We start from the raw sequence: 15,046 nt of genomic DNA, 5'->3' as shown, positions 1-15,046 counted from the left end.
TGAATGGGAGGGGCGGGCCTGCGGTCGCCTAGGCAACACAGGCCGCTTCAAATGATTGGCTGCTGTAATCCTCCGGCGAACAGCAACGCTCTCACAGCTTCGGAGGCGGGGTCTCGGAAGAGGGCGGGGAATTCTAAACGCGAGGGGCGGGGCCTCGGAGGGAGGAGCAGCCCCTGAACCGCGAGGGGCGGGGCCTCGGAGGAGGCATGTCAGAGTGTCCAGAAGGCTGGGCCTCGGAAGGGGGCGGGGCCTAGGAGAAGGAAAGACCGCCGGGAAAGGGTGGGACTCGGAAAGGGGCGTTGCCTCGGGGCGGAATCTCGCAGTTCCTCGGAGGCGGGGCCTATGTGCCGGTGGCCCCGCCCTCTCAGGTCTCCACGCGTGGCCCCGCCCCGTCGGGAGTCGGACTCCTTTAAATGGTCGCGGGACGCGCCCGAGGGGCAGGCGGCTGAACGAGCTCCGGGAGTTCGGAGATCCGCTGTGTGCAGCCAATCGGCGCTCCGCGGCGGGCGGGCAGGACTCCAGCCAATCGGCGCTTGCAGCTTCGCTCCGGCCCGAAGCCGGCCGGAGAGGCCCAGGGCGGGGGTGGGGGGCGGCAGACGAGCCAGGCCCCTCCACCAGCGCTGGGGGGTCGCAGCGCTGCAGGCGTCCCTGGACGCGGTCGTGGCGAGCTGGCAGCCGAGGTGAGCCGTGGCCCGCCTTCCTCGGGGGAGGAGCGCAGAAGAAGGGTTCGGAGGGTCTAGCGCCCTGAGTTGGGAGAGCCAAGGCGGGAGGCGAGACTGAAGGGGAGGGAGTTTGAACCTGATGGAGGGTGTCGGGAGAAGCGAGAGGACCAGGGCCAGAAACTTTGAGGAGAGGGGAGGTTGGGAATCTGAGGATGAGGACGAAATCTCGTTCGCGGACGCGCCTAATTGGGGACTCAGTGGCTTTTCTGCCGTCTTGGACTCCCGAGACGCGGCGGCGGGGAGAGAGGGTGCTGTGGAGGAGGGTCAGGTGTTCGGTTCTCTGGACTAGAAGTTCGGAAAGTGAGAGGAGAAAAGTTGGGGGTGTGCCCCACCAGGAGGGTGCCCCGTCGTACCCCCCCACACACATACACCCCGGCCCGGCACGGGCTGCGTCGGGGCGCGGTCTTTGGGGGCGTCCCTGGAAGAATCCGGGGGTCTCCTGGGGTGCGAAGAGCCCGGAGAAAGCCGAGCCTGGGGTGGGGGAGGGGGCCCGGCCGGCGCCGGGCAGCTGGACGTCCGGGTTCCCTGCCCCCACCCCGCCCGGCGCCTCTGCGCATGCCCGGGAGCACAGCCCTCTGGGAATTGTAGTCCCGCCCGACATGGGAGCGGCTACCTGGGCGTCCGTGGGTCCGTGTTTCCCAGAAGCCCCTGGGCCACATGGAGGCGTTCCTGCCTGGCGATCAGCTCCCCGCGGGAAGGGGCGGGGCCTCTGGAGCGCTGAGGCCTGGTTGGCTGGGATCCTCCCTGGGGGCGGGGCTTGGCTGAGTTTCGGGGCAGCCGAGTTTTCCTCGTTGGCGAGCAGTTGGGGAAGCGCAAGTCTCCAGCCGGAGTTGAGTCTGGGGAAGGGGAAATGAGAAAGGCTCGTTCCCTCTCTCTGGTGAGCGTACCGGATCGGCTAAGGAAGAGGGCATGGGCCGACGGAGCCTGTCTTTAGAGGAAACGTCAGGACACACAGGTGCACGCACGGAGCCCCCCATCCAGTCTGAACGAGCAGCAGTGCCCTGTGCCCAGGGCATCTCCTCAACGGTGCAGTAAAGCGTGTTTCCAGAATCCCCATTTCACAGATAAGGAAACTGAAGCCCAGAGAGGAGAGGTGGCACGGAAACCACACCTGTCCTGGGAGGGGCATGTTGGAAGGAACCAGAGTTGTGCAAGAATGGTCCCTAAGATTCAGAGGGATTTGTTAGGACCCTTAAGCTCCAGATGGGGAATTCCAGGAACTCTAGTGCTTTCACTGGCAAGTACATGGGATGCAACCCCAGCCGTGCCCAAGTCCCTAGTCCCTCACCTGCTTAGCCTGGGATATTGAGATGGTCTGTGAGATTCTGATGGTTCAAGATCACCAACGACTGCATCTGAGCTAGTCCTGGCGCGGTTAACCTGCCCTTCCCTCTCTCCCCAGAGAACCATCATGGTGGGCGGCTTGAAGAGGAAACGCTCGGATCTGGAAGAGGAGGAGGAGACGTGGGCTTGGGGTCCAGCGGGCCTGCGGAGCTACCAGCAAGCCCTGCTGCGCATCTCCCTGGACAAGGTACAGCGCGGCCTGGGCCCCCGCGCGCCCAGCCTCCGCAGACACGTCCTCATCCACAACACGCTGCAGCAGCTGCAAGCCTCCCTGCACCTGGCCCCGGCGCCCGCCATGCCCCCAGAGCCGCTCTTCCTGGGCGAGGACGATTTCTCTCTGTCAGCCACCATCGGCTCCATCCTCAGGGAGCTAGAGACCTCCATGGATGAGTCAGAGCCTGCGCAGGACGCAGGGGCACCCCCCGGGGGCCTGCAAGGTCCAGTGCTGCCTCCACCCGACCCCGTCTTCCTGGAAGCGCTGAGCTCCAGGTACCTGGGTGACACCACCAACCTGGACGACCTGTTTCTGGACATTGACACGTCAGCAGTGGAGAAGGAGCCCACGCCCGCCCCTACGGAGCCCACTCACAACCTCTTCTGCACGCCAGGCTCCTGGGAGTGGAATGAACTGGACCACATCATGGAGATCATCCTAGGATCGTAAGATTTGGCCTGGGGCTCCAGCCGCCATCAGTCGGGGTGCTGCTCAGCTCCCGTGCTTGTGTGTTCTCAGAGGGGCTTCCAGCAGGGACTGGGGGCCCCCTGCCTCCCGTATCAGGGTTCCACAAACAGTTCTGCATGTGTGTGTGTGTCTGGTTGCCACGGCCTTCTATGAAGGTGCATCTTCCTGCGTTAATTTATCTCTTTCAAATGCCTTAACGAGACTTTTCTGGGAGTCAGATTTCCCACCAAACATATTCCTTCGGCCTTTCCCTCCACTCCTGGCTTCCCTTATGACCACTGGGGCCTCAGGGCAAATAAAGCTGGACCAGTGAAGGGAAGGACAGAGGGGACCTGCTGCCAGGTTGCCATGGAAACCCAAGGCTGTGCCTCTGGCCCCTCCAGAGAGTGGGAGGAGCTGGCCTCCTCCTCAAGCCCAGGCAGAACCCCACTTCCCTGGCAGCACCCCAGTCCCAGCAGCTTCTCATCCATTCATAACCAGGCCGGACCACGTGCAATAGGGTAGAAGGGAAACTGCTCCATGCCGCGCTATTTAAAAAGAAGCAGGGTTTGTGGTGGGTTGTTTTCATTTTTTTGGGTTTTTTTTTGGATTGTAATTTTTAAAAAAATAAACTAAATGTATTTTGGAAAAAACGGGTTGTGTTTTGTGAATGTTGCTGGGGCAGCCATAGGGGCTGGTGCTATTCCCCAGACACCTGCCAACGCTGGGGTGGTGATGCCACTGCATGAGGGGGGTCTTCCTAAAGTTTGTGGAAACTGCACGCTTTTAACAAGGGGACTTTTCTGTTGAAGAAAGAGTACTCTGGGGCTCTGTGGCTAACTGCCCACGTGTCCACAGTAATTAGCTGTGTACTGACATGGGTTAAAGGAAGGAGCCAGCAGGTGTCTCCTGTGGAGGGAGATGGTAAGAGTCAGCCACCTGAGTAGCACCTGCTGCCTCGCAGGTGTCTACAGTTCCTGGAAGCTGAGAGTTGACCCCACAAACTCATGTGGAGGCATGGGATTCTCCAGCAATAGCGTGAATATATACGCACACATATAGAACTTGAAAAGCCAAAAATTAGCAAAGAGAGGTAGCTCATACAACTGCTGGTTAACTCTAGATGGCTGTTAATGGCCAGCATTGAGCCAGGCCAAAGCCAGGAGCTATAAGCTGCTTTTGGGTCTCCCACGTGAGTGGCAGGGGCCCAAACAACCCATTTTCCACTGCCTTTCCCAGGCTATGAGCAGGGAGCTGGATCAAAAGTGAGAAGCCAGGGGCCCTGCGCAGTGACCTAAGGGCTAAAGTTCTCAAGTTGTACAGGCCGGGATTGCATGTGGGCACCAGTTCTAATCCTGAAGGCCGCGCTTCGCATCCAGCTCTCTGCTTCTGTTCTGGGACAGCAGTCAAGAAAAGTTCAAAGCGCCCTCGTGGGAGACCTGGAAGAAGCTCCTGGTTCCTGGCTTTGCATCGGCGCGGCTCTGGCCATTGTAGTCACTTGGGGAGTGAATCAGGAGGGAAGATCTTCCTCTCTGTCTCTCCTCCTCTCTGTATAACAGAATTTGCAATAAAAATAAATATTTGTTAGAGAAGTGAGCCAAGATGGGAACCAAATCAACATCCATATAAGATGCTGGTCATGCAGGCAATGGCTTTATTTTTTTATTTATTTTAATAATCTTAGTTGATTAGAGTACAAAGAGTCAAGGGCTACAGGAAAGTGGGTAATACCATTGTTTCCACACTAATATCATTTTTCCCTGTATCTGGGGTGAGGGGAGAAACAGGGAAAAGCCCCACCCAGGTAGGCAATGGCTTTAGGTCTATGACAACACAATGCTGGACAGGTTTTGATTTTGTTGTAAAGATTAATCTTTATTGGAAAGGCAGATTTACAGACAGATTTTACATCCACTGGTTTACTTCCCAAATCGCAACAGCTAGAGCTGCAAGGATCAGGACCCAGGAGCCTCTTCCAGGTCTCCCATGGAGGTGCAGGGTCCCAGGGCTTTGGGCCATCCTCGACTGCTTTCCTAGACCACGGGCAGGAAGTGGAGCAGCCTGCACATGAACTGGCACCCATATAGGATCCTGGTGCTTGCAGGTGGAGAACCAGCCTGTTAAGCCACTGTGCTGGCCCCTGCAGCACTATTCTAACCACTTTATTTGAATTAAGTCCTTTATTCACCACAATTAATACAGAAGGAAGTACAGCTGTCACACATTGTAGACAGAGGCCTTGACATTCAGAGAGATCATGTTCCTGACCCAGAATCACAAGGTGAGGAAAAGCAACGACAGGACGCCAAGCTGCAAGTCCACTGGACTGCACGGCCTGGGACTTCCTATGGCACTTGGTATAGATGTGCAACCCACAGAGGACGGGAAACCGAGCTGCACAGAGTCTGTGTCCCAGAATGTCATACCCTAGTACTTAGCAGTCAGCACTTTTTTTTTTTTTTTTTTTTTTTTTGTCTAAGAAAGAAAATGCCCAGAGAGCCCAGTATTAACGGCAGACTCAGGGCAGGTGGCATTGGATATTATGCTACTGCTTGGGACTCCACGTTCCCATATGGGCACCGGTTCTTTTTTTTTTTTTTTTTTTTTTTTTTTAGGTTTATTTTTTTTTCTCTTTTTTTTTTTTTTTTTTATGCAAAGTCAGATATACATAAAGGAGGAGAGACAGACAGGAAGATCTTCTGTCCAATGATTCACTCTCCAAGTAGCCACAACAGTCAGAGCTGAGCTAATATGAAGCCTGGAGCCGCTTCCGGGTCTCCCACACAGGTACAGGGTCCCAAGGCTTTAGGCAATCCTCGACTGCTTTCCCAGGCCACAAGCAGGGAGCTGGATGGGAGGCAGGACTGCTGGGATTAGAACCAGCACCACTATGGGATCCCGGCATTTTCAAGGTGAGGACTACAGCCACTAGGCCACCACGCCGAGACCAGTGGACACCATTTCTAAGCCCCGACAGCTCTGCTTCCCATCCAGCTCCTTGCCTAGGACCTGGGAAAGCAGTCGAGAATGGCCCAAAGCTTTGGGACCCTGCACCCTTGTCGGAGACCCAGAAGAGTCTGCTGGCTCCTAGCTTTGGATCGGTGAAGCTCTGTCCGTTGTGTCTGCTTGGGGAATGAATCAATGGACGGAAGATTTTCCTGTCACTCCTCCTCTCTGAATATCTGACTTTCCAATAAAAATAAAAGAAATCTTAAAAAAAATAGTAAAGAATCCTGGTTTCTGATCCAGACTCCTGCTAAGGAAAGCAGAGGATATTTGGGTAATACAGGTGACCCAGATGGAGGTCCTAGCTCCTGGCTTCAGCCTAGCCTGCTTCTGGTTATTGAGTTCTGCAGCCATTGGCCGGGGAAGGGGAGAGGGAGAATTAACCAAAAAACGGATAGTCTCTTTCTGTCACTGTCTCTCAAGTAACTGAATACATTTGCTTTTAAGCTGATCTTTTCAGGAAAGTGGGCTAGAGTTTCAGCACCAATATTTGGTTTGGGCAGTGCTGGCACAGGCTGCGGGAGCAAGGGCAAGGGAAAGTGGGCCCCACCACTGTGTCTGCACAGACCTGGGAGGAAATGAAGACAGTGAGCCTCCACAGCCTTGGTGACCTTTCTGGAAGGGTTGTAAGAAGGAATGACAGGTGGGTAGAGTCCACAGGCAGAAAAAGGACAGGTTATTTATGTGTTTGTTTCAAGCTGGATCTCTTACCCTAAGGCAGACACCATATCTGAAGTCACAAAATGCACGGTTTAGCCCAGCTCAAAGACTCAGTGGCTAAATGCTCCGCTTGCAAGAGCCGGGATCTCACATGGGTGTTGGTTATTGTCCCAGTTGTTCCACTTCCCATCCAGCTCCCTGCTTGTGACCTGGGAAAGCAGTCAAGGACGGTCCAAAGCCTTGGGACCTAGCACCATGTGGGAGACACAGAAGAGGCTCCAGGCTTCTTTAAGCGGAGTTCCAGCCATTGTAGCCATTTGGGGAGTGAATCAGGGAATGGAAGATCTTTTTCTCTTTCCTTCTCTCTGTATCTGATCTGCCTTTCCAATAAAAATAAATAATTCTTAAGAAGAAAAGAAAAAGAAAGTGGATAGGTCACCTGCCCAGGCAGGTGCAAATCCAAAGAGACAGAAGAAGGTGTAGGCCACAGGGGTTCGCACCAGCTCACCAGGTGCATACTATGCTGGGAATGCATCACATCCTTCTGGTGCCATGGGCTGAGTCACTATTGGCCATGGAGACATGGGTCATGGGTTCAAGTCCCAGCTACCCCACTTTGGAAACAGCTCCCTCCTAATGTTCCTGGGAAGGTAAAGAATGAAGGCCCAAGTGCTTAGGCCTTATCCTCCACGTGGAGACCCAGATGGAGTTCCCAGCTCCTGGCTTGGACCTGGTCCCAGCCCTGGCTGTTGCAGTCATTCGGGAGAATGAACCAGCAGGTGGAAGATCTCTGTTAGCACCATTCTGCCTTTGAAATCTATCAATCTGGGCCCAGCGCGATGACCTAGTGGCTAAAGTCCTCGCCTTGAATAAGCCAGGATCCCATAAGGACGCCGGTTCTAATCCCAGCAGCTCCACTTCCCAGCCAGCTCCCTGCTTGTGGGCTGGGAAAGCAGTCAAGGATTGCCAAAGCCGTGGGACCCTGCACCCATGTGGGAGACCTGGAGGAGGATCCTGGCTCCTAGCTTTGGATTGGCATAGCACCGGCCGTTGCGGTCACTTAGGGAGTGAATCAGTTGCGGTCACTTGGGGAGTGAATCATCGGACGGAAGATCTTCCTGTCTGTCTCTCCTCCTCTTCTGTGTATGTGAGTTTCCAATAAAAATAAAATAAATCTTTTTAAAAAAGAAATATATCGGGGCCCGGCGGCGTGGCCTAGCGGCTAAAGTTCTCACCTTGAACGCCCCGGGATCCCATATGGGCGCCGGTTCTAATCCCGGCAGCTCCACTTCCCATCCAGCTCCCTGCTTGTGGCCTGGGAAAGCAGTCGAGGATGGCCCAAAGCCGTGGGACCCTGCACCCGTGTGGGAGACCTGGAGGAGGTTCCAGGCTCCTAGCTTTGGACTGGCATAGCACTGGCCGTTGCGGCTCACTTGGGGAGTGAATCATCGGACAGACGATCTTCTTCTCTGTCTCTCCTCCTCTTCTCTGTGTATGTGAGTTTCCAATAAAAATAAAATAAATCTTTTTAAAAAAGAAATATATCGGGGCCCGGCGGCGTGGCCTAGCGGCTAAAGTCCTCGCCTTGAACGCCCCGGGATCCCATATGGGCGCCGGTTCTAATCCCGGCAGCTCCACTTCCCATCCAGCTCCCTGCTAGTGGCCTGGGAAAGCAGTTGAGGACGGCCCAATGCAATGGGACACTGCACCCGTGTGGGAGACCCGGAAGAGGTTCCTGGTTTCCGGCATCGGATTGGCACGCATCGGCCCGTTGCGGCTCACTTGGGGAGTGAATCATCGGACGGAAGATCTTCCTCTCTGTCTCTCCTCCTCTCTGTATATCTGACTTTGTAATAAAAATAAATCTTTAAAAAAAAAAAAAGAAAAGAAATATATCAATCTGAAAAACAAAAAACTCTGGTGACTTCTCATCACACTCAGAATAAAGCCCTAACCCCACTATGGCCTGAGGAACTCCTGACCACTTCCTGGGTCCATCTCCCATTCCACTCCAGCCATGACAGCCTCTGACACCACACTCACTTCCACTTCAGGGCCTTCAAACTTGCTGCTGAACCTGCCCAGACACCCCCGTCTCGGAGGGTCTTGCCTGTCCTCTCAGCTCCTCCTGGCCAGGTGCTCCTCTGATCCCTTGGGTTCCTGCCACCCACGTGGGAGACCCAGATGCAGTTTTAGGCTTCTGACTTTGGCTTGGTCCAGTCCTGGTCACTGCATTCATTTGGGGAAGTGAACCAAGAGTTCCAAGTGCTCGCTCGCTCGCTCTCTCTCGATTTTTATCTCACCTCTCTCCGTAATTCTGCCTTTCAATTAAAGAAGTAAATTTTTTTTTAAGATTTTGTTTATTTTTATTGGAAAGTCAGACTTGCAGAGAGAAGCAGAGGCAGAGAGAAAGATCTTCCATTCCATTGGCTCACTCCCCAAGTGGCCGCAATGGCCAGATCTGAGCTGACCCAAAGCCAGGAGCCAGGAGCTTCTTCTGGGTCTCCCACATGTGTGCAGGGTCCCAAGGCTTTGGGCCATCCTCGACTGCTTTCCCAGGCCACAAGCAGGGAGCAGCCAGGACATGAACCAGTGACCATATGGGATCCCCCCCCATTCAAGTCTACTAGGCTACTGCACAGGGCCCATGTAAAATCTTTTTATAAAAGATTTTTATAAAAGATGTGCAACAATGAGTTCAATTTCCTGTGTGCTGTGGGTCTGACACTCTCCTAGTTAGGTCTCCACATAACATCAACAGTTGCTGAGGAAGATGGAAACAAAGTGAAACAAATGGGGAAAAATGTAGCATCTGCCAGGTGCACACAGTGACAGGTGCTACAAAGAACTCCAGGAAGTTAAATGGAGTCGCTGGTCTGGATGGGGAGGCCAGGGGAGATCTCACAGGCCAGGGGGAGGTCCAGATGCCAAGGTGGAGGAGGTGAGGACACCGCCTCCCGCAGGGTACAGTCCAAGCAGCACCAGCAGCCAGTGCAAGGGCTCGATGTGTGCAGCCAGGAGAACAAGGCCGGGAGGTCACAGAGGCAAGGGGGAGTTCTTCAGCAGCGCCTGTGGCTTCACCTGCAGGGACTGTGAGGGTGCTCAGGAGCAGGGCCTCTTGGTCTCTCTCTCCAGCTCTCTGCCCTCAAGGGATCCAGCAAAGGAGACTCTGGGCGCGCTAGGACCACTGGGAGGCCAGGACCAGGGACCAGGGTGGGAGCAGCCCCGCTTTTTGGATGAACCCACCAAAGTTCGCAGAGTCCAACTCCTTCCCCTTTTCCTCGCACCTGCGAGAAGCGCTGGCCACAGAAGGGGAAAAAGGCGGGCCCTACCGCGGGCCAGAGTCCCAGGGCACAAAGTCCACGTTCGCAGTCCGCGCGGGGGAGGGGCCTCGGCCGCGGGTGGGCGTGTCCGGCGCGCCGGGCCCCGCCTGCCCACGGGATGCCCAAGGCCCGGAGCCGGCCGGGCGCCTGCTGTGTCCCCAGGGGCCGGGCGGGGCGGCCGCTCCCCGCCCCCTTCCTCCTCCTCCTCCCGGGCCTGCGGGGCTGGCTGCCTTCGATTCTGGTTTCGTTTCCAAGGCCTGGCCTCCGGCCTCCTCCCTTCCCCCCACGCCCAGCCTTCGTCTGGCTGGCTGCTCCGGCGCGTCCTGGTGCTGGGCCCCTGGCGTTTCTTCCATCGGGGAAGGCTGTCTCGGTTTGCCCACTCGGCAGGGTTTTCTTCCAGGCACTCCAAGCCCAGCAGGAAACTGCAGCATTCAGGTTCTAGGGCTTGGCGAAGACGCGGCCCAGTGCTTTGCTCGCCTCCTCTCCGGCTGGCACCTCAGGGCCCCTGCGCTTCGTCCCTTTTCCTCAGGACTCCACGCAGAAGTCACCTCAGCTGCCCGGGCCGCGCCGGAGCCTCCCTTCCCTTGCCTCTAGGCGCTCTTCCTTTCCTCCCGCACTTGTCACCCCGCGTTTCTCAGGCGCTAGGCCGGACCGGCCTCCTCCCAGCAGGGGTCTGTAATGTAATTTTTACAGCGCTTCCTTGGGCGCCCCCCGGGTCCGTGCGTGTGCGCGCCCACGAAGGCAGTCACGGACGTGCGGGGTCCCTGCTCCGTGCCGGCATCTGTCTTGGCATATCTTTTCATCCTCCGCTTCCTCCCCGGTCATTGTCCACCGTAGTGGCCACCCCACAGCAGGTGCTCAGTACACGTTTGTCAATCAGCCTTCCAGGTGGAAGCTGGGGGAGGCCGTTTGGCGAAAACTCAGACTCCTCAGGCCATAAACAGGGGGGAGGGGAGGCTTGCAGGCTGGGCCTAGCAAGAGTCTTATTCTAACGAACATCTTACCTAATTTGTATTATTTTTAAAAATCAAGCAAGGGCGGCCCGCGTTCTGAGCCCCTGTGAATCTCCCGATTCCAGTTTCTGCTAACATAGGCTGTGGAAGGTGGCCCCGGATGGCTCAAGTGCCTTGGTTACTTCTGTCCTGCGTCCAGCCCCATTCTGGGCACAGGCAGAGTGAATGCAAAATGGGAGTCCCCCCACACCCGTCCGTGGAAAAGATGGGGACAAATGTTCTCTGGACACCTAGCTTTCCAACTAAAATTAAACTGAATACAAGAGGCAGATGACGGAGACAGGCTGGCTGTGGAGAACCCAATCCAGGTATGGGGTGGGGGGGCGCCTTCTGGAGAAAGCCGGAATCGAACCCACATATTCCCAGCAGGCCTCTCAACCAGCATCTTCTAAATTTGCATATTTATGTATTTGTTTGAAAATCCTTCCATCTGCTGATTCTCTCCAAGAATTATCACAACAGCTGAGACTGAGCCAGACCAAAGCCAGGAGTCTGGAACTTTCTCTGGGTCTCCCATGTGAGTGCAGGGGCCCAAGCATTTGGGCCATCTTCTACTTCCCTTCCTGGCTTATTAGCAGGAAGCCGGATCAGAAACAGAACAGCCAAGATTCAAAGTGGCCTCCTGTGGGAAGCTGGCATTTCAGGTGGTGGCTTCTAACCTGTCGTGCCACAACATCAGCCCCAAATAAATATTTTTAAAACTTCGTATTATCATCCAACATCAGTCCATATTTCAAGTTTCTCCAATGGCCCAAGAATATCTTTTTTAAAGATGCGTTTATTTGAAAGGCAGAGTCAACAGAAACAGAAAAAGACAAAGCAATCTCCCATCCTGTCGTTCATGGTTGCAAAAAGCCAAAAGCTTGAAGCCTGCTGCTTTCCCAGGTATATTAACAGGGAACGCTAGATCCGAAGTGGAGCAGCTGGGATTCAAACCAGCTCACCTATAGGATGAAGGCATTGCCTGTGGACGCTTACCTCTTTACACCACAACACCAGCCCCTCATGTTTGTTTTTTGTGTTTTTTTCAACATCGCCGTTCAGCAGATCTTCAAGTTCTCTCACACACAGAGGAGTCGGTGGAGAGTGAAGATTTGAACCCAGGTCCACCTGGCTTCCAGTATAGGGACCTTTGTTAGGGCTGGCTGCCTCGACCGCTCCATTTGGCAGGTGCGCGGAGTAGCTTAGGTAGGGGGAGAATCTACTTAGCTGTCGGCCAAGCCCCGCACCCCTAAACCCCCTTCCCTCCCGCAGCCCGCGGGGCATGCGTCCTCCCGCGGGGCCCGCCCCCTTCCCGGCTCCGCCCACCGCCGCCACAGACCAATCCTCGAGGCGGAGGCGGGGCGGCCACGCGAGTGGGCGGTCCCTAGGGGTAGTCAGCAGCTCGGAGTCGTGAGCCCGAGTCAGAACTGCGTCCCTCGGCCCCGGGTGCCGGCTGCCGGAGGCCGGCGAGTCCGCGATGCTGCCGCCGCCGCTTCCTGATTGGCTGAGGCGGGTTACCCCTTCCTCCTGATTGGCGGCGACTAAGCTGGGTATGTAAATGAAGCGGCCTGGGGCCCCCCCCGGTGGTCGGACTCGGTAGCGGAGTTCGAGTCCCGGGTCCGGCAGATGCGTGACCAGAGTAGTCGTCCGCGGTTCAAGGCACCCCGGGGCCTTGACGTGACGCCCTTCCCCGGCCGGGCCGGGTGAATCACGCCGCGCAGCCCGCGAAGGGGGCGGAGGCGCCGGCTCCCTGGCTCCGGCTGCGTGACTCACCCGCCCCCGCCGCTCCGGGAGGAGCCGCCTCCTCTGCCTTCCGGAAGCAGAGCGGAGGCCCGGGAGGGTAGAGCGGCTGGCCGGGGGTCCCGGCGTGCCCAGCCCCGGGCGACGGGCAGGGATCGGAGCGGGGACGCGGGCCGGGGTCAGGGAGGCCAGAGTAGAGGTGGAGGGGGAGGAGGAAGAGCCAGTCGGGGCTCCGCTAGGGGGCGCCGGAGCCCTGGGGGCGGAGTCGGGGGTGGGGGCTGAATTCCTGTGGTTCCGGACTCCCGGGCTCGTCGGAGAAAAGGGGGGAAGACCCAGTGTGGGGGGTAGTGCGGTGATGGGGGTCTCCCTTAAGGCCTTGCCAGCCTCGAGCCCGGCCACCCGACCTCCGTACTCGTCCTTATCCCACAAAAGTAGGCTGGACCGGGAGCCCTCGAAGTCCAGCGCCTCAGGCCTTGGTTACCCCGAACACCGACCCCTAGGAGCCTGTCCCATCTCTTCAGCAAACTGCTGCTGAGGGGCCGGCTTCCTTCCGCGTCCAGTGGCCCCGCTTCCCTGACCACCGTCACTCACCAGGCCTGGGAACCGGTGCCCGCCCCTCTCACCCACCCAGCAGCCATCTGGGGGTTCCCTCCAGCGGCCCCTCTCCTCCTCACTCACATCCCTTCAGATCTCACCACTGCACACCAGTCCAGGCTGGCCGTGTCCACTGACTTCTGCCCGTGCCCCACCCCCCACCTGATCTCCAACCTTGTCAACACGGTCTTTTTCCAGTCCTCCGGGCTCACTCCGCCTCTGGGTCTGTCTCCCCCCTTCCCTCGGTCTTCCCTGCCTTGGGTGACCCTCAGCAAGCTGGGGGTGGGAAGGGAGCTACCCTTTTCCTCCCCTCTGCGGGGATCTTTAGCATCTTCCGTCCCCTGGCTAACCAGGTTCCTGTATTTGTTGTTGTTTGCTTAGGGACACTCAAGTACTAGACTAAGTTCCACAGTCACTTCTGTAGGTTAATATATATATTATATATGTATAATATATATAATATATGTATCATGTTGGCCCTGATTTGTGGAAGAAGTAAATAATAATGATATTAATTCATTAAGGAGGATTTCCAAGTGCTAGACGCTATTCCAAGTTTTTTTTAACCCCCTCATATCTCTTTTCAGCTTTCACGACAAGTTCCGAGGGCCACGCTGTTGACGTCCGCATCTTAAAACGTCCCCTAAGAAAGCTGCACCTGCGAGTGGGTCCCAGGCAGGGAGTGCAGGTCACCTTTGCCCTCCCTAACTGAGTGCCTTGCCCCTCCCCACAGACGATGCTGAGCAAGGGACTCAAACGCAAGTGGGAGGAGGAGGAGGAGAAAGAAGCCCTGGAAGTGGACGCCTGGTGGCTGGATCCCGGCCACCCTGCCGTGGCCCAGACGCCCCCGGCTGCCACGGCCTCCAGTTCCCTGTTTGACCTCTCTGTGCTCAAACTGCACCACAGCCTGCGGCAGAGTGAGCCGGACCTGCGGCACCTGGTGCTGGTGGTGAACACGCTACGGCGGATCCAGGCATCCATGGCACCTGCCGCCACCGCCCTCCCGCCTGTGCCCAGCCCGCCAGTGGCCCCCAGTGTGCCGGACAGCCTGCTGGCCAGCTCAGACGCCGCCCTCTCCGCCTCCATGGCTAGTCTGCTGGAAGACCTCAGCCACATTGAGGGGCTGAGTCAAGCCCCACCACCCCTGGCGGATGAAGGGCCACCAGGCCGCCCCCTGGCGGGAGCCCCGCCCAGCCTGGGCGCCTTGGACCTGCTGGGCCCCGCCAGCGGCTGTCTGCTGGACGATGAATTTGAGGGTTTGTTTGAGGACATCGACACTTCCATGTATGACAGTGAACTCTGGGCACCAGCCTCAGAGGACCTCAAACCAGGACCCGAAGGTGGCCTGGGCAAGGAGGCCACTCCGGAACTGGATGAGGCCGAGCTGGACTACCTCATGGACGTGCTGGTTGGCACACAGGCTCTGGAGCGGTCGCCAGGGCCTGGCCGCTGACCCCAAAGCCTGGACTGCTTGGCTGGAGTTTGAACTGCGCCTGGTGTCTGGACTGGCTTTCTTTGGCAAAACGCAGCTGGCTTCCCTGGGCTGCTTGGGAAAGGGCACTGGGCACCTGTCCTCTTGGCTCAGGACTGGTGGGGGGCAGCCTGCCTGAGAGAGGCCCCCTGGCCATGGAGTGGCAGGGTCTAGTGGCCGGAACGCGACCCGGCCAGACCCTACACTGAACTGAATCCTTGAGGGTAGCAGCCCGGGCTGTTCTATTCTTCTTGTTCTTCTTCTTCTTTTTTTTTTTTTGGTTTTTTGTTTTTGACATTAAATCCAATCCCAGGAAATTCTCCTCTGTGTAGTTTCTTGCTTCTGGGCTAAGGATTTGAGGTCCTAACTGTGGGTGTGGATGGAGTGTGGCTATATATCCAGAATGGTTCTAAGCACCTGGCAGGTACTAACTTTGTCCCAAAACAACTCCACAAACCAGGTGTTCTGATCTCTTATTCCCATTTTACCGTTCGGAACATTGAGGCTGCAGGAGGAGGTAGGCTTCAGAG

The 15,046-nt window shown here is 56.7% G+C and overlaps 2 protein-coding genes across 3 annotated transcripts; both read left to right on the top strand.

The window, feature by feature from the left end:
- The first annotated feature begins 410 nt into the window (after positions 1 to 410).
- Positions 411 to 3,315, top strand: SERTAD3 (SERTA domain containing 3). Its single transcript, XM_058674097.1, has 2 exons — positions 411 to 680; positions 2,125 to 3,315. Exon 2 carries the CDS (start codon positions 2,134 to 2,136, stop codon positions 2,728 to 2,730), a length of 597 nt encoding a protein of 198 aa, XP_058530080.1. The 5' UTR covers positions 411 to 680; positions 2,125 to 2,133; the 3' UTR covers positions 2,731 to 3,315.
- Positions 3,316 to 12,107: 8,792 nt separating this feature from the next.
- Positions 12,108 to 14,782, top strand: SERTAD1 (SERTA domain containing 1). 2 transcript variants are annotated; one of them, XM_058674718.1, is made up of 2 exons: positions 12,108 to 12,261; positions 13,633 to 14,782. In XM_058674718.1, the coding sequence occupies exon 2, from the start codon at positions 13,782 to 13,784 to the stop codon at positions 14,496 to 14,498; it is 717 nt and encodes a 238-aa protein (XP_058530701.1). In that variant the 5' UTR covers positions 12,108 to 12,261; positions 13,633 to 13,781; the 3' UTR covers positions 14,499 to 14,782. The 2 variants fall into 2 exon arrangements, with proteins under 2 accessions (XP_058530701.1, XP_004598069.2); XM_004598012.2 differs by having other exon boundaries at positions 12,114 to 12,261; positions 13,779 to 14,782.
- Positions 14,783 to 15,046: the final 264 nt, after the last annotated feature.

The sequence above is a fragment of the Ochotona princeps genome, chromosome 16, assembly GCF_030435755.1.
Source record: "Ochotona princeps isolate mOchPri1 chromosome 16, mOchPri1.hap1, whole genome shotgun sequence".
Classification (NCBI taxonomy): domain Eukaryota; kingdom Metazoa; phylum Chordata; class Mammalia; order Lagomorpha; family Ochotonidae; genus Ochotona; species Ochotona princeps.
The sequence above is the reverse complement of the archived record's forward strand: the minus strand, read 5'-3'. Positions and strand labels throughout refer to the sequence as shown.

Excerpts from the sequence above, each read along its gene's own strand:
- SERTAD1 (XM_058674718.1), top strand. The coding sequence starts at position 13,782 with ATGCTGAGCAAGGGACTCAAACGCAAGTGGGAGGAGGAGGAGGAGAAA.
- SERTAD3 (XM_058674097.1), top strand. The coding sequence starts at position 2,134 with ATGGTGGGCGGCTTGAAGAGGAAACGCTCGGATCTGGAAGAGGAGGAG.